The following is a 24,388-nucleotide window of genomic DNA, read 5'->3' as shown; positions in this document are numbered from 1 at the left end:
ATATATATATATATATATATATATATATGGTGAGAAGGCATTTATGTAACGTATGCTTCTTTCTGCAGCACAATTTTATTCTTATTTGTCATTGGTAATTTTACATGGTTATATCTACACAACACAGATATGCCTACTTAAACAATAATTAATAATTGTAATAATAATTGTACTGCCTAAGGCAAGCATGTCTGTATGTAACAGAACTGGTGCTAACACAGAACCCTGTTGAACTCCATAATTAACCTGACTGTGTGAACTTGACTCCCCATTTTTATGAATATCTATATTTATAGATTTACATCTATTAGATATGATTCAAACCAGCATGGTGCCTTTAATATGTACAGCAGTAGGACCAGTGTATTCCCATTAGGACAAATTTGCACTAGACCCACACCCATGATGTGCAGCACATGCAGCCCAATTAAATTAAGACAAAAAAACAAAACCCTTTTCTAGTTCAGTTGATCATGGTCAGGACCAGAGATGGCCAACATGTAACTCACCAGTAGCTCTAATGATAGCCGATAGATCGCTGTGTGCCACTCTCCCCTCAGAATAAGGCACAGGCCGGGGTGAGGAATGTAGTAGTCCACCGTAATGTTTGTGCTAAAGAGCCAACACTGCACAAGGACATGAGCAGAGGTGGGACGTAACAAGGTATATATACTATAACTATATGATACTTTCTACTTTAAGTAGAATCTTCAGGTGTTTGTATCTTACTTAAATATTTATTGAAGTGCTCTGTTGTGCTCATAGTATGAGGTCTTTAAGAAAAGATGGGGCCTGGTTTTTGAAGACCTCGTAATGAGGAGAAAGACTGTTATGGATTTAACATGGAGCCAGTGAAGAGAAGTCGATATGGGCGACATATGTCGTCTCTTTCTTGTTGTTTCGGTACTCATTGCTGCACTTTGGATCAACAGAAGAAGCTTTTAGAAGAAGGTGAAAATAACGTTACAGTAGTCCAGCCTAGAAGGAAAAACAAAGGAGTTTTACAGAGACACAATGTTTGTAGAATGAGTGACCAAGATCTCACCAGCAGTTCTGATGGTAGCAGCCAATAAGCCACCATGTTCCTCGCTCCTCTCAGAAAAAGAACAGGCCAGGTGAGGAATGTGGTAGTCCGCTGCAATGTTTGTGCCCAAGAGTCAACCAGAAGCTTGTGTTAGGACCTGAGGTGAGGTGGGAAGTAATGCACAGATACTTTGTTGCTGTACTTAAGTTGAATTTTCATGTATCTGTTGAATATTTATCTTTTGACTCCATTTTAAATAACTTTCTTTACTTTTTACTTCTTACATTTTCAAAACTCGTTACTTTAGGTTTACTGCATTTTGGGGGAAGTTATTATTTTACATCATTATGTACCAACCAAATGGTGGGAACAATAGTGCACAAAAGACAATCCTATTGGTGTGAATCACCCAGGCTTATCAAACACAGAGATTAAAGGGCCAGCTTTCAGCTGCTCGCATCTTTGTTCACACCAGCACAGCATCCACATTACTCCTGTACCAGTCCATCATCAGTCTCCCACTGCCTTCGTCCTCACTTTTGAACACCACCTTCTGTTGAAGAGGGCCGGCCAATCAGAAGAAAATTTGTTTAAAACATGGATCATTTTAAAGCAGGAGGAGCTAAAACAGCAACTGGGAATCCTGCGAAGCCGCGAGAGACAAAGAATGGTTGAAATTTGCAGAACAACCTTTAACCTCAGCTTGGAAATGTTTGCTTACTTGGACACTTTTTCACAGCACTAATGGAATAATTAGAAACTTTCTTTTATGCTGTGGAACCTTCACCCATCATAACATCACCTCAAACCTTTGTTTACCATAAAGACACATCACAGGTTAAGTTTTTATTGGACATACAGGAGTTTACAACCAAGTGACACGTGTCAAATATGAAGCTTTAAGAATCCCTCTGAAACAAACATGTATTTATTTTATGTACACAGTGATAGACACACGTTAGAAAACACAACGGTATCACACCTCGAAAAATGAGGTGATCCTCGAATATTCTTACTCCACAACCAAGAGTGAAGTCTGTAGAGCCTGTAGGATTTTAATCAATATACCAAAGTAGCATAATAAATGTAAACTCCTTTCTGAAAGCCTGTCGCTGTAAGTCAGTACTTGTACAGGAAACAGGTGGACTGTATCAAGCACAATCCATGTGAACCAACAATCGATGTCACTGCTCCTCAGCATTTTAAAATGTGGTGAAGAACAAAGATGCATGTCTTTGATAACCATTACTTCCTGTTAATATGCCTGTTAAAAAGCCTTCTTTATGTTTGACAAACTGTCGTGTCGCCCTCTGTGGAAAAGAAAACAACGCTGAAAATAAATAGAAATTTCTTGGCCTACACTGTGGCGTAGCAGTCACACTGTTTTGTGTCGTCCTCGAGACTGCACAGGACGCTGGAGAGGCGCCGCCTGTAGCCTGTAGCGTGGACAAAGTGACATCATCATGACAGCAAGCTTAAAGTGCGAGCGAGCGGACTCCTTTCCCACCCAGCGGACAGACGTTGAGGCAGCGAGTTTAGCGAGGGCGAGGTGCAGAGTCAGTCTCTGAAAGTGTGGATGTCATTGTAGAGGTTGACGGAAGTGCTGGAGTGATGGGTGTGTTTACCGCAGCTCGTGCCGCAGCTGCAGCGCTGGATCCACATTACATTGTAGAGGACGTCTCCGCCGGGGCAGTGGAAGCGGAGCTGCACGGTGCGAGAGAGCGACGGGGCGCAGCAGCGGCCGTCGGTGCAGGTCCCACAGGTACGAGGGCGATATCGCTGAGCCGTAGAGCATCCGCCAAAGGTGATGCTGACTGGCTCGTGTGGGCGGGAGGTTCGCTGACATTTCTTCCACTTCAGGATGACAGAGACACAGTTAAATAACAAATCTCAGATGTTCCTGTCAGTATTCTACATCCTCCATCTGAGTATACACTACCTTCTTAGTTATGGGAGGCTGCAGGTCGCAGTGCTGGATCTGGCACAGTCTGGTTTCTCTGACTAGCTGACAGTCTGGGTTGTGATTGGTCACACGACTTGAAATGCCCATCCCACATGTGGCAGAGCACTGGGTCCACTCAGTGGTCTGTGGGAAACACTGGGGCTCATGTAAGACCTCAGAGAGGGGGAACGATGCGATCTCTGCGTGAGAGCAGGGATCCCAGCAGACAGTTAGTTACCTTGTGAGTTACTTCTTGGAGTTCTTGAGGGTTTTGTGAATATTTCACATCAATAAAGTCATCAGTGCTGCTCTAATGATTTACAGTATTTTCACCGTTACCTCTGAATGTATCTGCTCCGCTGGCAGCTGGGAGGGGATTCTGTGGCAGCAAAGGACTGATGTGGTTTGGGTGGAGCTGGCTCTCTGTTGGCTCGCTCAGCTCCTCGCTGATGCTGTTGTCGTCATCACACACCCATTCTTCACAACAGCCGCCCTCGGGCTGCGCCAGCCGGGGCTTTGAGCATCGCCACCGAGGCAGGGGCACCTGGTAGGGGCAGAGGGGCATGCAGCCCACCACACCATTCATGCAGGTGCACTGGTGCTGGCAAACGGGCTGGAAGTCCTCGCCATGCTGGTACACTCGCCCATTGAATGCACAGGGTACGCCATGAGCTTCAGCTGACATAGAAAACAGGAAACTGAGCTGTTAGCAGACACTTTTAAACTTCATGGAAAAACTTAGTCTGTTTGCTTTTTTTGTGTTTTTACCTCTCACTTTGTATGTTGTATAGCTTTTTACGTCTCGCTCACAGGAAACTACCGTTTTGGCTTTTCCATGCTTTCCCTCTGTTGTTTATCTATGTAACATGTGTTGAGGCCATCCTCTAAACACGGATGCTGTCTGCTGCCTCATAGTTCACCATTTTCCATTTTCCATGCTAAAGCCACTTTTCTAGCTGAAGACTCAGAGTGTTGCTTTGTGTGTATTATGGTGGCAGCAGCTTCACAACAGGAAAACTGTTAGCGTTATCACGTCTGCAGCTTTGATGCTAACATCAACCAATAATCAAGCATCGTCTGTGTGTTAATGTGCTGCTGTGTCACTTTTTATGCTTCAGTGCAAATCAAACTGACTTTTTCTTCCCCTGAAGGTTCACACCAGGCCAGCTGAGCAGTCAAAGAAAAGGTTTCTTATGGAGGACGAGCTAAAACAAAACATTTCTGACTGGAGGTCAAAAGAGATGCTGAAGCAATGTATTGCAAAAAAGAATAATAAATAAGCATGTAAACATTATCTAGTAAAGTTAACCTGACTAACCTGTAAGTGAGCCTAATATTGGTCTTTCAGCTAAGCCAGGGGTCTTGAACTCCAGGCCTCGAGGGCCGGTGTTCTGCAGGTTTTAGATGTGTCCTTGAACCAACACAGCTGATTTAAAGGCTAAATTACTTCCTCAACATATGTTGAAGTTCTCCAGAAGCCTGGTAATGAACTGATCATTTGATTCAGGTGTGTTGACCCAGGGTGAGATCTAAAACCTGCAGGACACCGGCCCTTGAGGCCTGGAGTTTGACACCCCTGAGCTAAGACATCATACTCTAGAGCAGGGGTGGGCAACTCCAGGCCTCGAGGGCCGGTGTCCTGCAGGTTTTAGACGCGTCCTTGAACCAACACAGCTGATTCAAATGGCTAAATTAGCTCCCGCAGTTCTCCAGAGGCCTGGTGACAAACTAATCATGTGATTCAGGTGTGTTGACCCAAGGTGAGATCTAAAACCTGCAGGACACCGGCCCCCAGGGCCTGGAATTGCCCACCCCTGCTCTAGAGAAATACACTAAGAAATCAAATGGATTTCCTATAAGGGAGATTTCATGCTTTTTGAACAGTTTAATGCTCCCTTGTGATCTGTAATCCCACAGGACAGATTCATAGCACCTTTTATTACAAATAAATGTTTGCATTCCTGCTTTTTCATTTATTTATTTTTCAGCTCGACCTTAAGCAGTTCCTCCAGAGCCATTAGTCATTACGTAAAAGTGTCCAGAGTTCCTTTAAAATGCATCTGCAGGGTGTTTGTGGACAGTTGCCCTGTAGTTTCAACAGTGTGCATCTACCCTTGCTGTCTGATTCTTGGTACAGGAGCTGTGTTTTTGTTCCAACATCAGAATAATTATTCCTTTAATGATTTGAAGCTGTGAGCTTTCAATCAACTCCTTGCTCACCTTGACACAGTCCTGTCTCTGGGTTTCCTCCAGCCCCCAGATGGCAGTGCAGCCCCTTGATGTGATCACAAGGTTCTGTGGTGCTGCAGTCCTCATTAAACTGCCGAGCACAAACTTTGCAGCAGCCACAGTCGTCAGTTACATGACTGACGCCGGGCAGGCACAGTGGAGGCGAGGGGGGACAGGAACATTCAGCTGGGCATGCACTGTCTACCTAAATACCAGGGTCAGAGGTCAGCTCAGACTGATTTTTATTTATTTATTTTTTAAAATGGTAATCAAAATGTTATCTAAAATAACTATATGGAAGATCACAGAAATAAAAAGCATTTAAAGCCACAGAAACTCACCATTTCTGCAGCTCTGCCCAGCATAAACAGGGTGAAGAAGATCCGCTGCAAAGCAACAGGACAAAGCATCCTGATCTCAGCAAATAAAGCAAGCAAACAAAAAATCCCAAAGGACCAAAGTAGGCTTTCACATCCAGATTCCCAAGAGGAAAGAAGTTATTTTTGCAGCTCCAGGATGAAAAGTATCCAGAGGTGAGTTTGGCGCCCAGAGGTAAATTTGCCTGTGCCTCTCCAGCAGCGTCTTGGTGTGAGCGTGGCTCAGCTCTACTTCAGTCAGAGGTTTCTCTCTGCACTTATAGACACACATGCCCCTGCCCTGTGACATCATCACCGCGCCTCTCAGCAGAGCGTCCAGAGAGAGGAGGAGGAGGAGGTGAGAAACACTTACAGATGTGTTAACGTCACAGCGTAATTATGGATGAGTCAAGGTGTCATTAAAGGTGTCACCAGGAAAACCCTGGTTTACAAGAGCTACTAAATCCTGGTTAAACTGCTCGTGCGTGTAAAAATCGTTAGTTTTCTATGCACGAACACGCTGGGAAGGAAACAGCAGAGGATATACTTAGCACAGGAAAAAAAGAAGCCAGTGGTTGGACAGGTGTAATGGAAAACTTAAGGAGGGAATCCCGCTCGGTGAGGCTCCGAATGATGAACTGTGAGAATGGAGAAACTCCCTGTAAACAGCTCTCGTCTACACAAGGACAATGTGCTCAGAACATCCTGTGTTCCCTCCGTCTCTTTCCTAATGGGCAGCATTCCAGGAAACAGGCTTATCCTCGTGTTCCCATGATTGGCAGGAAAAACTCTGCATTCCCATTGTCACCGTGGTGGCACGTAACGAGTATTTTGCTGGAGAGCAGGAAAGTCGTTGCATTAAGTTGGCCTAGGCTGTCAAGAAACATGGGAAACTTAACTTGGCTTTCGATAAGGCTGCTGAAGGTTTCCGGCCTGTTCCTTAAAAGCAGCGCTGTGCAAAAGTCCGTGATCGTCCCCTTAACTCTTTACATTTTGCACCTCACAGTTTAGCTTGTGAAGCCACTTAACACTGAGCTGTGAATGTTTCAAGCCTTACAAAGACACTGTCTACACGTAACAGACTATTTTAGATTGTATATACTTTGGACGGTGGGAGGAAGACTCCGGCTTCCTCCCACCGTCCAAAGACATGCAGTTAGTGGGGATAGGTTAATTGGATAATCCAAATTGCCCATAGGTGTGAATGTGCGAGTGAATGGTTGTCTGTCCCTGTGTGTTAGCCCTGCAACAGACTGGCGACCTGTCCAGGGTGGACCCCGCCTCTCGCCCTATGACAGCTGGGATAGGCTCCAGCGCCCCCCGCGACCCTGAAAAGGATAAGCAGAAGCAAACGGACGGACGGATCTATACTTTGTTACTAGCTCCTGTGACAAAAGCACGTCTACAAATAACATGACAAGCATAACACAATTCTCAAACAGCATATACATATCTTGGCACGGTGTGCAGTGTGTCCTTCCAAAACGTGAGGAAACTGGAGACGTGGAGGACAAAAGAAGAAGCAGGTAAAAAGGTGAGCTATAACAAAAACTCCTCGACTTTGTGATCAGCCTGTTCTATTGATTCCTGTCGTGCATTTGCAGCTACACTTGTTTTGAGAGTGAGAGAAAAACACTCATCCCCTGAACATAAAGAATAATGATGAAGAAAAATGTCTCAGCATTTTATTTTTTTCTATTTCTAGGCACCACATTGTAATTCACATGTAATTCACCACACGATAGCATAAATGTGAGCAACGTCAGCCACTTATGTAGGTTGTGTTCCCCACAGAACTCTAATTCAGTCCTGAGACATCATGGATGAATGGGTGAATGAGACATATCACATCTATCACATCTATCACTCCCAGCATGTAAAGCGCGTTGAGCATCATTAGACCCGGTTTACTTGCAACGTTTAACATGGAGAAGAAAGGCTGCTGAAACATCCACAAAGACTCCTTTCATTCCTGCCGTGGACTATTTTCACTCCTGCTCTCAGGAAGGAGGTCCAGGTGTCTCAGGACCAGCTTTGACCCTGGTGCCAGACACCTGAACTGTGACCCAGCCTGATCACATCCACATGAAACAGCCATGAACTGTCACTCAGTGCAGCTGCTTGCTGGCAGTTATCTCTTTTCCATCTGCTAATACTCCACATATGAAGTTTATGTCATCTTTGGAGGATGCTTACATTCTTAAACTAGCACAGTCTACTGCAGCTCCTATATTATATTTACATGCAAATATATTTTACTGCTTCACTTATCTTGTAATTCTGTTTACCGAAATGACCAAGACATTTCAGGGTGTCAAAGATTTCACATTCAGGCGTGATTTGAAGCCTCCCACAGCCCACCCGAGAGCTTCATCCAATCTTTTTTTTTTTTTTTTTTTTTTTTTTTTTTTTTTTTTTTTTCCGCCTGTCCCATTTGGTTCTTTAGCCGTCAGAATTGTTGTCTGAAGACCAACAAGGATACCCAATGGATTTATTTTGCCAAATGGATCATCATGGCATTGCCGTATTGGTCCATTTGATCGACCTTTGTTTTTATTATTTATTTTATTTTCAGTTGTTACAGACGGGACAGACATGAGTGAGGGATAGGAAAGGGAGAAAGAAAGAGGAAGGAAAAGAAAAACAGAAGGGGAGAGGGACAGTGAGAAAGGGGGGAAGAAAAAATATCTCCGGGATCACCTGTTGAGAGAAAAAGAATAGAAAACAAGCAAAAAAAAAAAACAAAACAATGCAACATACTATACACAACACCATCGCATTAATCTAGCTAAGTGAAAACAGCAGTAAATACTAAATATTGAATGTTGTTGTGCAGCACGCAGGACAGACAGCGCACAATGTGCTTTGAAGTAGCAGCCAAGAAAGGTGTGATTTAAGTCTACGAATAGTGAACACCCATGTGCACACCTGTGTGGATCGGCGCGCTTGTATTCAAATGGTTTCCCCATGTAATGGTCTGCTAGAGGATGTAGAGAGCCATAGCCCCGTCCCCCAGGGCATGAAGCAGGCATGGAGGAGATCCAGGCCCCAGACATCCAGAGGCCCCAGAGTGCAAGAGCCCAAGGAGGACCACCGGAGGGGCATCCGTGCCACCTTCATGGGAAGGGCTGAGGATCCCCAGATGAGGGGTCACCCAGTAGCCACCGGGCAGAAGCTAGAGGGGGCTGCACCGGCGTGCCCGCCGGCTCTGCCGGCAGCCAGCTGTGCCAGAGTGAACCGAGCCACAGGCACAGAGGCCGGAGGCCCGAGGGCCCCCCGCGCCCCGGAAGAGGCCTGACCGAGCAGCAGGCGCCAGGCCCCGCCAAGTAGTCACCGGGAGTGAGCTGGTACATACCTGAGCGCCCAGCCCCGGACACCAAGAACCACCAACGCACCGACCCCTGAGGGCATCAGTCACCGGCAGGGAGTGTGGTGAGGGGAGATAGGCCTCCACACTTTGGAGGGCCTTGGAGTTCCCAGAGAGGTGAAGTCTAAGACCCGACCTGACATATAGACACAGACAAACAGGCACACACAGACACAGACATGCATTCCCACCCTCATGCACACATATACAAACACTCAGCACTCACCCAACGCAGGAATAAACGTAAATGGACATGTACACACAATCACACTCCCCAAACATACTCTATATCCCGGGTCCAGGTATCCTCACCCCCAGGAGCTTCATCCAATCTGAGCGTGCTGCAGTGAGCCAGCCTGTGGCCTTCAGCTCTCTTCCTAACAGCAGGCATTGCAGCTTCAGACCGAAGCAGTCGTGTTACTGTGTGCAACATCAAATCAAACACAGTGTCCCGACTTATGCAAGCAGCCACCCAGACAGCCCGGCCAGCTGGCTTGTAAAACAACTGGGACGCTGAGCAGCAATGGGAAAGAGGAGGGGGGGGGAAGCACCTTGCTGGGCAGCAGCAGGGAGGTGAGCAGTAGTCTGGATTCTTGGCATTCCTGGCCCACAAAGCCAGGATGTGTGCACTGGCCACGATGTGCATCGGACACTGATGCAGGAGCAGGAGGAGCTGAGGGTGGAGAGGTTGCCAGTTTGGCAGCCTGCTGCGCTGACTGTGTGCCAACCATTGTTTGTCAGCCAGGCAAACTTTTCCAGACCACATGGAGGTCAGGAGGCATCGGGGATTTGTTTGTTTTCTCAGTTCAATATCTGACACCAACCACCAGCCTAACTTCCTATCAACTCCTCCAACAAGCATGAATCAAGCAAGGCAACACGAATGAATCCATGTCCAGTGTTTCCTTCGGACAGCTGTCATTTTCTATCCTGATATTTTTAGATTCTTTCAATGTGAGGCTTCCTGGAAATCTGGCAAACCAAATGGCGCAGAAAGAGTGGGGATCACAGTTTCAAAGCAAACAGGAAGTATGTGCAGGATACGTGTGGAGGTGCTGTTACTTCTGACCACAGCGAAACAAGAAAGACACAACAGGGACCCGGACAGGACCCACAGTGAGTGGATTAGATAGAATTTATATATGTGAAAACTCTCTCACCTGGTGAGGATGTGTATATGGTCTCAGTTTTCTGAGAATTTAATCTTAATTGAGCATTACAGAATATTAACCAAAGAATATTTTAAAAAAAACCAACCCCCCCCCCCCCCCCCCCCCACACACACACACACACACACATAAAAGCCTCAGGATGCAGGACTACAGGTGGTGACCTCTGTCTTACACTTTAGTTTTCACATAATGTCACCATTAAATAGAATATTTGCAATGATTTCTGCAGATGGGTTTTCACTGTTGTTCCCACTTCTTCTTTTTTCAGATGTCTTGGTTCGACATTACTGTTCACATTTTGTGCTACAACATGAAAAGAGCACACATGAATTTTACATTTTCCCTCAACATGTGGTAGCTGGTTTTTTCTCACCCCAACCAATCACAGCAGATGGCCCCGCCCCTCCCTGAGCCTGGTTCTGCTGGAGGTTTCTTCCTGTTAAAAGGGAGTTTTTCCTTCCCACTGTTGCCAAAGTGCTGCTCATAGGGGGTCATATAGGATATGTCCTTCAACGCACATATTAAACAAATATGTAAGACTGCGTTCTTCCATTTGCGCAACATCTCTAAAATTAGAAATATCCTGTCTCAGAGTGACGCTGAAAAACTAGTTCATGCATTTATTACTTCCAGGCTGGACGACTGCAATTCATTATTATCAGGATGTCCAAAAAACTCCCTGAAAAGCCTTCAGTTAATCCAAAATGTTGCAGCAAGAGTCCTGACAGGGACTAGAAAGAGAGAGCAGATTTCTCCTGTTTTGGCTTCCTGTTAAATCCAGAATTCAAAATCCTGCTCCTCACATACAAGGTCTTAAATAATCAGGCCCCATCTTATCTTAATGACCTTGTAGTACCATATCACCCTATTAGAGCACTTCGCTCTCGCTCTGCAGGCCTACTTGTTGTTCCTAGAGTATTTAAAAGTAGAATGGGAGGCAGAGCCTTCAGTTTTCAGGCCCCTCTTCTGTGGAACCAGCTTCCAGTTTGGATTCAGGAGACAGACACTATCTCTACTTTTAAGATTAGGCTTAAAACTTTCCTTTTTGCTAAAGCATATAGTTAGGGCTGGACCAGGTGACCCTGAATCCTCCCTTAGTTATGCTGCAATAGACGTAGGCTGCCGGGGGATTCCCATGATGCATTGAGTTTTTCCTTTCCAGTCACCTTTCTCACTCACTATGTATTAACAGACCTCTCTGTATTGAATCATATCTGTTATTAACCTCTGTCTCTCTTCCACAGCATGTCTTTTATCCTGTCTTCCTTCTCTCACCCCAACCAATCACAGCAGATGGCCCCGCCCCTCCCTGAGCCTGGTTCTGCTGGAGGTTTCTTCCTGTTAAAAGGGAGTTTTTCCTTCCCACTGTCGCCAAAGTGCTGCTCATAGGGGGTCATATGATTGTTGGGTTTTTCTCTGTATCTATGAAGCGCCTTGAGGTGACTTTTGTTGTGATTTGGCGCTATATAAATAAAATTGAATTGAATTGAATTAAGTGGCTGAAGGAGACATTGTTTGAGACATTGATGGTCATTAAGTGAAACACAGAAGTTTAGTGGAGGTGACCAATGTGAAATGTCTTTATAACCTAAAGCTAGCATGGTGACTGTCTTATCAATATAATCTTCCAGTTTAAAACATGTGAAACATATTTTTGTCATTAATCCAAAAGCCTAAGTGAAGTGGTTCCATGGTGTTGTGGTCTACACGACAACATTTGCCCAACATGTAAAAGGTTCCTGTTTCAAAACTGAGACGAGACACAAATCCCCTGGGGGGTTGCATCAGAAAGAGCAGTCAGTGTAAGAGGGAAAGAAAATCATCTGATGTGGTGAAGCATGAGGGAGCAGCTGAAGAACTTCAGTCCTAAAGCCTGAAGAAAAACCCACGGGCTGTTTTGTTGAGGGGCTAACTTGTGGAAATGGGATCTTCATCCCGATCTCACATTTGTAGCAGTTTATTCTGCCCCTAACTAACTTTCATGAACTTTTATAGTACCAAAGTACTATATATGTCATATAATATAGTGCCAAAAAACCCCAATGGACACATTATTATTTTGGGCAATTTATATCTAATTTCTTTTTACATTCATTCATTACAGGCTACAGGATTTAGAAGCTGCTGGATCCTGATTTAATAGAAGTTAAACTCTTCATCTAACAGCGTTTGATAAAACAGGAAATGACCATTAAAGTAACTGAATAAAGGTTAATGAAAATGTGGGCTACTCCTCTGCAGGTGTGGCTGTCCTGCAGCTGTATACAAAAGACAGTCATGGTTCAGCTGGCAGCTGCCCAGGAACCAGGACAGAGGGAAGCTGTGGTCTGCACATTCCTCCTCAGCATCTAATAGCAGTGATGACAGCGGGGAGCACAGAGCACCAGCAATAACCTGGCCATTGTGCGTCTGACATGAGCAGGTGTGCTGCAGCTCCTGATGGTCCCACCCCTTCCTCATGGTGCAGAGAGAACGCAGCGAGTGGATTTAATCCATTAGTTTTCCTGGGTGCTGTGACTCAACAGCTTCTCTGTGGGCTGTACGTGTAGTCTCCGATGTCTTTAGATTGAGTAACTTACCCTTTTATTAGGTTAAATAAACTGGGCTTCTCATCGTATCGATGCATAAATAATAAAGAGGATCACCAGGAGCAAATAAGCCAAGAGGGAACTGCTTTTTTTTTACTACATTCATGCTGTCGACTCATTTAAACCTACTGATCAGGTTCATTATGCAGGAAATAACCTGAACTTCACAATATAAAAACAAATTAATCAATAAAAATAAAATAACAGAACAATGGTTCCTTAACTTTTGTCATATATACAGAACTGTGCAACCACCTAATACTGTGGCATCAACCAGTGTTTAATCTATGCATAACAAACAGCTTGGCAAGAAAAAGAAACCATCCATCCATCCATCTTCATCCACTTTATCGGGGGCCGGGTCGCAGGGGCAGCAGCCTAAGCAGAGAAGCCCAGACCTCCATCTCCCCAGCCACCTCCTCCAGCTTATCCGGGGGAACACCAAGGCGTTCCCAGGCCAGCCGAGAGATATAATCTCTCCAGCGTGTCCTGGGTCTGCCCCGGGGCCTCCTCCCGGTGGGACATGCCCGGAACCTTGTCAGATGCCCGAACCACCTCAGCTGGCTCCTGAAGAAAAAGAAACCCCTTTTATTTTTAGACAGTTTGTTATTAGCAGCCTGTCGCAAAAAACATAGTTTTAGTTTTTTTTATTGTTTTGTCTCAGTTTTAATTGTTGTCTCAAATTGCGTGAGCAAACAGCAAAGGTAGGGGAGTGGCCAGTTGCATTAAGATATTTAATTGGACAATACAGAGTCAGTAATGACAATGAACAAATGGGCTGCTGTCAGTCCTTGTACGGCCGGTGTACAGCAGCCATTCAGGCCGCCATCGGCCCAAAAGTGTGTTGGTCCACCGGCAAAGTGCCCAGGAAATGCCCTGTATCCCAGATTAACAGTCCAATCACTAAGTATCTGCCTGCCGTGCCTGTCAGATACCCTGCTGGGATAATAAGCTGGCCACTAACATCAAAACCAGGAAGCTCCTGACCATGCATGGAGTCAGTACCACAGTCCAGGATGAGACAACGAACATCCACGAGTACATCAGGAAGATGTAGAAGATTCGAGCCACTAATCATGGCAGCAAAGGAAAAAGCTCTAAGTACAAGTGCCATAGAGGCTGGGGTTTGGGGGCAGGATGCAAGACGCTACCATGCAGGGCATACATGGAACGCCATAATCAAGTGGCCGGCATAGTGTACAGAAACATCTGTGCTGAGTATGGCCTGGAAGTCCTGAGGTCAAAATGGTAGACGTGGTCGAGAACGACCGAGCTCAGATCCTGTGGGACCTCCAGACGAGTAGAGGAAGACGACCACTGTGTGTAGACAGAGCGATACTGAATAACAGCGACATCAGAAAGAAGGAACATGAAGAGCTGGAGAAGTACCAAGGACTCAGAGAGGAGCTCGAGAAGATGTGGAGGGTGAACAGTGGTCCTGGTGATAATAGGAGCACTTGGTGCAGTGACCCCCCAAAGCTAGGTGAGTGGCTCCAGCAGATCCCAGGAACAACATCGGAGATTTCTGTCCAGAAGAGCGCAGTCCTAGGAACAGTAAAAACACCTCTCACACCCTGCATGAGACTGTCAAGGCCCTGAGCAGCTCCTTCAGCAGTGACTGCTACAGCAGCACAATACCCACAAAGGACAAACACTGTTAAAAATCCACGAGTATTATTATCGCTCCCACTGCACGTTATGTACACATAACCAAAAAAGTTTCCTACATCGTCATTATTCCATCCACTGTGCAATGTACCAGCACCACTGGCAGCAAAACAGCCCCACAGCACTATGCTGTCACCACCATCCTTGACTGTTGATGTTCTCACCTTTATTCCTGCAAACATACCTCTTGTTATTATGGCCAAACAGCTCAATCTTTGTCTTGTCTGATCCTTTGGCTTGTCCATGTGGGCAGATGAAACTTTTAGACGAGTTCGAAGGTGCTGATTTTGGAGTAGGGACTACTTTTTTGGTCGGCACCCTCTCAGTCCATGGCACTGTGAGTCTTGGTGGTTCCTGGGTTGTTCACCTTAACCAGTTTCCTCTTATCTGACAGTCTGGGTCTTCTTCCAGACCATGGGAAAATGTTGAAACTGATTTTTGGGAGTATGTTATTTGAGCTTGTATGTATACTTTTGACTATGTGCAAGAAATTCCAAAATACATTTCAAATTTCAAATGATACGCCTTTGACGTGGTATATCAAAGGTGTACGCTGTGCCATAATTCAACCCTGGAAAAAGAACAATTCAAAGAAATAATCAAAAGCCCAAAATTACATGACATTCATGCCCAAGATGAAAATGTATGTAAACTTTGGATCATGACTGCATGAGCACTAACTAAAGAAGGAAAAAAGAACTTTTATCAACTGGCTAGGCAGAGAAATAAAGCTGGAAAGGATGTGCAGCAGGTTAGGGTGTTTACAGATGTACTAACAAACATTTCTTGTTGAGACTGAGAAGAGAGGCCCTGATCAATGAGCAGCAGAAGGACTTCTTGCAAATCAGTAAGAGCTCTTACAGATACAACGTTTGCTTTGTGCGTGTCAACAGATAATTACAGAGAAGTCAGAAGGAGGTGCATAATGTCTGTGAATCCAATGACAGGTGATGATCAGGTGAAGGAAGACAGAAAGCATGTGTGTGAATGAGACAGAGACAAGTATAAGAGTGAAGCTGCAAACAGTAGAGTGAAATGTGGACACGTTTAAATACTCAGAGTCAACTATCCAAAGCAACGGACAGTGGGGATGGGTACCGGTCATAAACGGTAGTAACCAGACCGAAAAGCAGCGCACATTTTGGTGCTTTATTTTTCCCTGAGCTGTGATACACTTTAGATTCTAGCCAATCATTTTACGTTTCCGAGGATAGTAGGCGGGTCCAGGTACGTACGTTCTTTTAGAGCAGAGCTACAGATTAAAAATGCCCAAGGCGAAGCGGTCAAAAGTCTGGCTGTACTTCACAGCAAAAGATGCAAACTCAGCAGCTGCAACAAGTGCTTTAAGCTGATACTGTGATACTGTCAAAGGAGGTAACACCTCAAATCTGATGAAACACCTGGCGACACATAGCGTTTTTTTAAAAGCCGTATTTGATAGCTTGCTGCGAGACCTCACACCGAGCACATCTACTGCAGGTGTGGTGCCTGTTATCGGACCGGAGTTAGCAACATCCCCCAAAAACACGAAGAGGAGAGTCCTGGCCCCTAGCCCTGCCAGTGTAGCAGAAATGATGAGGATGATGATGGCAGCAGCAGCCGTTCTTCTCTGAGTGAGTAGCTTAATGTTGTTCGTGTGTAATTTACGTTGAGTAGGCTAACCACGTTATTACATTAATGCATGTAAGGTGAACTAGCAAACACCATCATAGCTACATGCGGCTGTCTTCTTGTTTGATGCAGATACTCCCTTCACCCTGGCCAAAAAGGCTAAAATGACCAAAGAAAAAGTGGAAAACAGTTAAACATGAGAGGTTTTTGGACAAAGTTTGTGTTTTTTCCATTGTTTAAGCTGCTTCCAGCCAAGAGTGATACCATATATGCCCCATAGCTGCAGAAAAGGCTAACATTGTTATCTTTTTACAAAAAAACAGCTGAACATGAGAGGTTTTTGGACCAATTTTGTGTTCTCCATTCTTTAAGCACCGGTTTGAGCACCGTTTAAGCACCGGCACCGTTTCAAAAGTACCGGTTTGGCACCGGTATCGGATAAAACCTAAACGATACCCATCCCTAACGGACAGTGCACAGAGAGGTGAAGAAGAGATCACAGGTAGGTTGGAGTAAATGGAGGCGATTATTAGAAAAACTTTCCGTTACGTTTGGTGTGAACAAACTCTGTAACACACTTCCACTTGTGTTTGTCAGCGCTTGGGGAGCCCCAACCGCTTGGGTCTGGAATCCCAGAAAGCACTGTGCCGTCCCTGCAACAGGTTTCAGGAGATACAGACAAAAAGGACTCTGGAGGAGTCACGATTCATAATGTCACAGGAGGATAGAAAAAGCCAAGCCAACCAAGTGGCAGCGTGAAAACAGAACTGAAGACACTTGCAGGATTTAGCTAAAAATGACTGAGGCCAGGACATCAAAAAATCTGCCTCTCCCTACAGCAAACCTGAGGTTATTTGACCTGCACACTGCATATTTAGTACGCTAGAATAAACAAACTGGTATTTCAAAGGAACTTTAGTGTGGGAGCTGGCAAAGTAGCCGACTGACAGACAGTGTCCTGTTAGTGGGCAGGGGAAAGGTGGCACCACCACACAGCACTGCCTGTGATTCAGAGGGGGAAATGTTATCGCAGTAAAGCTGTAAACACAAAATGTTCCAGAGCTCCCCTACGGGAATCGGGGCACTAACACATAAAGCTCATTGTGCCCGAGGAAGCTGGAAAACCATGTACACTAAAAAAATCAAGTCATTTTTAATGAAACGACAGCACATAAGGTATTGTACGTGTGAAAAAACAGGCCTGGCTGTATTTTGTTTCCTTTGGTGAACTAGCGACATTACTTGTTTAGCTAGCAGCACGCACTAATACCCAGTGACAAATACTCAGTGTTACTGAGAACTAAAATTAGGCATAGCTGTTTGTGCTGATATTCAACTGAGCTGAGGTCATTTATTCAAAGGGCTCTTTGAAAGTCTTCAAGGTTTAGGGTGTGAAAATGTGGGACCAACCTGAATAGACAGCATGCGTTTGAAATCTGGGTTTCTGTAGCTTTAAGATAATATTTATACAATCAAATCAAGCCAAGGAAATTCATTTGTAAGCAAAACAATGTTCGTATTAAAGCTATTCTTGCTTCTGCTGTTGTTGGTCCTTAAACCAGCCGTGGAGAAGAGCAAAGCTGTGACACACACCGAGGAGAAACTGAGTTTTAAAAACAATCAAAGTTTTCACTGCAGCCGCTTCCTGTGTTTTTTCCTTTTTTTTCGTCTTTGACGTTCTTTCACATTTCTCCCACTTCCAGTGTCTCCCAAACACCACCATCACCAGAGATGGGCAGTAACGCGTTACTGTAATGTGATTACTTGTTTCAAGTAACGAGTAAAGTAAGGGATTACTATTGCAAAAACGGTAATTAGATTACTGTTACTTTCCCATAGGAACGCTGCGTTACTGCGTTACTAAAGCCGTGATTTTTTTGCGAGAATGTCTCATGACAGTGACGTAAGCGAGTGCGACGTTCGTGACAACAGCTGTGCGCAGATCAACAATGGATCATATATCGAGTGCAGAGAGAGTTTGAGCGTGCAGCGTTTAAAGCGTGGAAGTACTGACCTTACTTTGAGTTTGATTCCATAAAAAGTGACAAAAACATTAGTGTCCGTTGTGCGTGGGAAGAAAACTTCTTTTTACAGTGAAAAAAACCCCTAAACTTCCAAACAAGCACCGAGTAGCTACGACGTAATGGGAAACTCACAGAGAAACTCGCGGATTCTTCCACTGACCGCTGCACACCTGCACCAGGGTAACCCTCCGCCTACCCCACTCCTGCTTTACAGGTGAAAATAGAGCAACAGGACCGCTAGTCTTTGACTTTATTTATTTTCTGCTGTGTTTTACTTGCATCTATTTGAAAGACTGAGTGTAAACACAAAAAATATTTTATTTTATGTGCTGGAATGTGCAGAAAATAAGTTTAAATATTAAACTAATTTCTTCCAGTCAGAGAATGTTGCAGATAATTAAATTTTTGCCTGATGGATAAAGTTAAAAGATTAAAACTAATAAAACAAGTTTTAAAAAGAGACTTTTCCATTTGATTACATTTTGTATGATGGATTATGCAGAAAAAGTAGAATTGGGCTGAAAGATCTATCACTTTATCACCTATTCAGGTTGTAAATCGTGTTTTTAAAAAGTAACTAAGTAACTAAGTAATTAATTACTTTTGAAAATAAGTAATCAGTAAAGTAACGGGATTACTTTTTGGGAGAAGCAATCAGTAATTTGTTACTGATTACTTTTTTCAAGTAACTTGACCAACACTGACCATCACTCCCTTCCCCGTATGCTGTGTACTGCCAGCAGGGGCTCATGTGCCACAAACAACCACTCTGGTTCTTTTTTGTTGTTGTCAGCCTGAGCCACAGAGAAGGCCTAAGTCATGATATGAAATGGATTTCTTTATAATGAAATGAAAGCTAATGTTTAAAAACAGTACACGTGTCCACTAACTGTTTTTCTGACTTGAGCAAGTTTGACTTTGAGTCAAACTAAGACCTCCTAAGACCTCCTTGCCTCCTGCTCCAGTCTGCATGCCACATATCCTTGGGCAAGATACTAACCCCATGTTGCCCGCCGATGCATCCATCGGAGTGTGAATGCGAGTGAATGTTAGATAGAAGCATGAAAAACCTTAGATCAGTGCTTGTATGAATGGCTGAATGCACGAGTTGTATCAAGCGCTTTGACTGCTCAGTGAGAGTAGAGAAGCGCTGTATAAGAATCAGTCCGTTTACCATGATGAAGCAAGTTCAGTGAAACCTCATATTCTGACATTCATATTCATGTTGACACCTGGCATAAACAGAAATCTTGTTGCAGTCCACATGGACCATTTCGTACAAAGACCTACTCTGCAGAATAATGCTTTATGCTGTTTTTGTTGCAGTGTTTTATTTTATGATTAAAAGGTCTTAGAGGATGTAATCTTTAAAAAAAACATTCAAGTCGTAGTTTAACTGTACAAAACTCTCAGATTTCAACTTGAACAAATGCTTCCAGGACTTTTGGGTCAGTGCTGCACCATAGTGACCCGTACTATATTAGTTTATATTAGGTTGGTTTTCCTGTTGTACCCGATGTGGCTGGATAACTGACAGGAAATGACTTGACTATAACAAGTATGTCCTTTTACAAGTATCCTTGGCATACATGAGAAGTTTATGAGGAGTTGAGACAGAATTCATTTGCAGCCTTCCTGCATGGAGGCCGGGGTAATCAGGTAATCTCTACACACGACACTGAAGACGAAACCAGCAGTTGTGTTTGTATTAGCACTTTGATCTTATTCCCACTCTCACTGTGCAGTTCCTGCGAGTTGTCCAACTGAATCCCACGTAAAAGACAGTCCTAGGGAGGGTCAGAGACCTCTTTGTGTCTGTGTCAGCCTCTGATTTCTGGGTCAATATAGACTTCAAATGAGGCACTCTTAACTTTTTTTGATAAATGGTTTTATGCTTTTGATAACATAACAGGATATTAGTGGTGTAGTTGCTGTTTTGTTAGCTAAGTTTACTGTTGCTTCCCAACTTGTGCAGATTTGGGTTCTTTCACATATTGACAAATGGTGCAATGTTTTGGTTGGCTTTATGCTTTTTTCACAACCTCACCAGTTGCAGTCCGGAGATGGGTCATTTCTTACCCCCTACAAGTTTGGCTTACAGTTTTCCATGTACATGTTGCCTGGAAGGAGGCGCTGCTCTAAAGACAGCGTCAGTGCAGCATAAGTTAAAAAAGATCACCCAAAAAGACTAAAATGAGTGAATGTAACCCTGAACTTTAAGATATGCAATGATTCATCACTACAAGTCCAACAGTAACACTGTGAGAAATCATGAAGTCGTTTTTGACCAGAATATATCATTCAAATTGCAAATTACATAAATATGTTTAATATTTGTGCAACATCTCTACAATTAGAAACATTCTGTCTCTTAGGCTACGTTCACTCTGCAGGTCTTAATGCTCAATTCCGATTTTTTGCTCAAATCTGATTTTTTTGTCTGCTCGTTCACACTACAAATAAAATGTGACAGCAAACGCGCTCTAGTGTGAACGCTTAAAGCGGCGCATGCGCAAAAGTCACACACAACGCGCTCTGTTTAGACCCAGAGCAACAGTATTGTTTGACTGATGGTCCTTAATATAAAGACTTCGGACTTTACGTTTCCCAATTTTGCTTTAAGTTATTTTGTTATTGACATAATAATGTAAATAACCTAATAATGATCCTTATTGCTGTTTTAGAGGAGCGCTGCTTCAAAGGATAGTTGCAGATTTCTGTCAGAATCTGCAGATTATACAGTACAAATAAAATGTTCACGTTTCTCCAACGTTGTCTTCCCAACAGTTTCACCGGATGGACAGGAAGTGTTCACGATGTCTTCTCCGGCGCTCATAATTGGCGTCTGTCTTGTGTCAGTGACGTAAAAGACGGATTTAATGCGACATGACCATCAAACAGCAGCTTTCTGAAACATCAGATATGTATTGGATTCAGGACCACATACGAAAGTGACCCAGATCGGATTTGAAAATATCGGATTTGTGCCGTTCACACTGTCACACCATGATCGGATAGATGGTCGCAGAGGGTCAAAAAAATCGGATTTGATGCACTTTTGCCTGCAGTGTGAACGTAGTCAGAGTGATGCTGAAAAACTAGTTCATGCATTTCTTACTTCTAGGCTGGACGACTGTAATTCACTACTATTGAGATGTCCTAACAACTCTCTAAAAATCTAAAAACTGCTGCAGCAAGAGTCCTGACAGGGACTAGAAAGAGATGGAAGATTTCTTCCATATTGTCTTCTCTTCATTGGCTACCTGTTAAATCCAGAATCGAATATGAAATCCTGCTCCTCTTGAATAATCAGGCCCCACCTTCTCTTAAAGACCACATAGGATCGTATCCGTCCAATAGAGCCGTTCAGGCTCATCTTCTGTGCAACCAGCTCCCAGTTTGGATTCGTGAGACAGACACCTCCTCCACCAAGTTAGCGCTCCACCTGAACTGTGGACAACCTTATTCCAAAATGGGTTGAATTCATTTTTCTCCATGAACACCCAGAACACCCCATAATGACAAAGTGAAAGAAATTTGCTTCAAATTCATCAAAATGTATCAAAAAATTAAAAAAAAAATACATGTACATAAGTATTCACAGCCTTTACACAATAATATGTTGAAGCATGTTTGGCAGCAGTTACAGTCTTACGTCTTTTTGACACTACAAGCACAGCTTGGTGTATTTTTACTCCCTTTCCTCTTTACAGAACTTGAAGCTCCGTCAGATGGATGGGAGCGTCACAGCCACGTGCTTCGCCCCAATCCGAGGTCCTGAGGAGGTTATCATCAAAGATGTCTTTGATCATTGCTGCATTCATCATTCCATCATTCCTGTACTTCAAATAAAATCCACTTTCAATGTATGAGAATAAAATAAAGCAGGATACTTTCTCCTTGCTTCCTGCAGTAAAGCCACTTGGCTGATGGCAGTGCTAGTAGCAGCTTCTAAGAAACATTCTCCAAAAAATCCCAATGAGCCGCTCATCATCAGCCCACGCTGACACATTAACCACAGTGATGGATGGAAACACATCATCTGGTAACACATATACTGCTCTCAACACGTGCATTAATTTCAGTTCTGAGTCACAGTTTGGTAACGATTAAGAACCAAAAGATGCTTGTTTAGGTTTCAGATCTCATTTTGGGTTTAAATGCCACTTTCTCAAAAGACCCCATCTGGCAGAAAACCATGAAGGCTAACTTCTCTCCCATATGCAGTTATTTGTTTTTTATGACAACTCTTATAAAGAATAGTAAAAAAAAATAAAAAGAAGTTTCCTTTAGCTAGATGTTGCAGTGATGCTTTTTTCCTTCCTTTTCGCAGACAAATGCCGAGGATCAGTAGGAGCTTGGCCTGTTTTAAAGAGTTACCTGGTGAGTGGCTACGTAAGAAAAATCAAAAAGTGGAAAACGATCCTCGCATGTCTGAGACGATCAGGTGATTTTTGTACCATCATACTATGAAAATTTAGTTCCAGGCCCTCTGAGGGCATCAGGGTGGATACATGTTGGTGCTTTTATTCACTTTATTATCGCCATCATCTTTGAGACACAGAGTAATTTTCCAGGGCCAAAAAATAATCTAAGATCTGTTAAAAGCTGCAGCCTTGTCAAGTGTCATATTCTAAAGCTAAAAAAAAAAAAAAATCACATACTGGCACCTTTTCGAGTATGAAGGTAAAATTATTACTTCATTAATTACCAAATTATGGTGTGCAAAAACACTGTTTTGTTTTTCTGTATGTAAATAAAGGTATTTTCAGCTTTAATTGATACAAAGTAACTACGAGTTGGTGAATAAAAACTGACCTGGAGTAAATTGCCTGATGTTTAACATCTCATGGGAAAGCAAGGCTGAGAAATGCTTTTTCTGAGGACTTGCAACATAAAAGCTAGTTTCAGTTTATTAGTCCCGCATGTTTTTATGCTGGGACAAATCAGAATGTTAGCCTTGAAAAAATACCAAGTCACTAACTGTACTTAAAACAATGAGCCAATGAAAATTGACAGCTATATCCCACTGGATATAGCCCAAAGGACTACTCAGAAGTCATTTATATACATATATGTTTATGTGTGTGTGTGTATGTATATATTTTTTTTTCTTTCCATATTTTTATGGAATTTAAAGGTACTAGATTTAACCCTTAGTAGTTGCTGGATGCAAGTTGCTGCAAGTTGATGCAAGATGCAAGATGCAAGTTGCTGGACCACTGAAAACACTGCACAGGCTAACATTAACCCCCTAACAGACTAAATGTATTAAAAGTTCACTTCACGCCAACTAAAACTAAGAAAAAGGAAAACTAGGAATTTTTGGCTTTTCTCACATTTGAATTCACTAATTACTGAAACCTTAATCTCAGTGGCGGTCCTAGCCTGTTAGGCGCCCTGGGCGAACACCCCCTCTGGGACCCCCCCTCCATAATTAAATGTATTGAATTTTAAGGATCACTGGGTTTTTATTTGTTTGGTTGCTATGGTGATGTTCAATGGGAGTCACGTGGGTGCTAGCGGCGACAATAAGAGGGCGTTGTCAGTCTGTCTTTCACTGGTTTGATTTTGACAGAGAGCAGGGCTGGGTAGCCGTAGTTTTTGTTGACCGCAGCACAACGAGTTTCCCCTTGTTGCATTAGAGCCTGTGATGTTTTAAGAGTTTGAATCGCGAGCCGATCACATTGCTCTGTAAACTTTCCAAGCACTTTAATAAACAAGCAAGCAATTCCACCTCTCGCATTATTGCGTAAAGTTGACAGCGCGTCAGGCAAATAGGCAGGCTCAATCCACGGCCTCTAGCGACTGTGGAAGTCACTACACTCCTCTTCTTTTCTCTTTTTTTAAACTTTAAAAACGGGTTGTGTGTAAGACTTTAAATAAACAAAATATAAAATATACATTTTAAATTGTTATTGATCCCTTTACCCCGACTCCTAAAGTGTATATATATATATTTTTTTTACTCTTAAATATTTATTTTTGTTTTCTTGCACTGCTGTAACTGGAGCCTCGTCGTCTCGTCTCTCTATATACTGGACTGTATGTAGCGGAGATGACAATAAAGTTTACTTTGACTTCAGCAGCGAGCATGCGCACCGAGGGCTCTCGCGCTCACTTTTCGTGTATAGAATTTTGAAAAAACATCGGTGTAAATTATAAGTCTGTATCATGATGTCTGGTGTTTTCGTGTTTGTTTTTATTTTTGTTTTATTTTGAGAGTTGGTAATTTTTGCTGCTCCAGCCAATCCCCCGTCGCCCCGCCCTCTCCTCCCTGTGCCGCAAGCAGCAGGCGCACCTCGCAAACGGAGGGCGCCCTTACTCCCATGGGCTATAGAAAATCGATCGGTGCCTACGCCATTCCCAATATGGGCTCGCATGATGTCGGGGCAGCATGAGTACAA

At 43.6% G+C, this 24,388-nt stretch overlaps 1 protein-coding gene across 2 annotated transcripts; it reads right to left on the bottom strand.

Moving 5' to 3' along the window:
• Nucleotides 1–1,857: 1,857 nt before the first annotated feature.
• ccn1l2 (cellular communication network factor 1, like 2) lies at nt 1,858–5,986 on the bottom strand. 2 transcript variants are annotated; one of them, XM_085181183.1, is made up of 5 exons: nt 5,537–5,986; nt 5,187–5,400; nt 3,306–3,644; nt 2,961–3,166; nt 1,858–2,878 (listed from the first exon to the last, which is right to left on the bottom strand). In XM_085181183.1, the coding sequence occupies exons 1-5, from the start codon at nt 5,603–5,605 to the stop codon at nt 2,582–2,584; spliced, it is 1,125 nt and encodes a 374-aa protein (XP_085037309.1). In that variant the 5' UTR covers nt 5,606–5,986; the 3' UTR covers nt 1,858–2,581. The 2 variants fall into 2 exon arrangements, with proteins under 2 accessions (XP_085037309.1, XP_085037310.1); XM_085181184.1 differs by having other exon boundaries at nt 2,964–3,166; nt 5,537–5,970.
• Between the last annotated feature and the right edge of the window lie 18,402 nt (nt 5,987–24,388).

Source organism: Neolamprologus multifasciatus, chromosome 12 (assembly GCF_963576455.1).
Source record: "Neolamprologus multifasciatus chromosome 12, fNeoMul1.2, whole genome shotgun sequence".
NCBI classification, from domain to species: domain Eukaryota; kingdom Metazoa; phylum Chordata; class Actinopteri; order Cichliformes; family Cichlidae; genus Neolamprologus; species Neolamprologus multifasciatus.
The sequence above is the reverse complement of the archived record's forward strand: the minus strand, read 5'-3'. Positions and strand labels throughout refer to the sequence as shown.

Coding starts and splice junctions, on each gene's coding strand:
- ccn1l2 (XM_085181183.1), bottom strand. CDS start 5,605: ATGCTTTGTCCTGTTGCTTTGCAGCGGATCTTCTTCACCCTGTTTATG. Junction 3,645..5,186: donor AGAGACAGGACTGTGTCAAG/GTGAGCAAGGAG, acceptor TTTCTATGTCAG/CTGAAGCTCATGGCGTACCC. Junction 3,167..3,305: donor CGGAGCAGATACATTCAGAG/GTAACGGTGAAA, acceptor GCTCTCACGCAG/AGATCGCATCGTTCCCCCTC.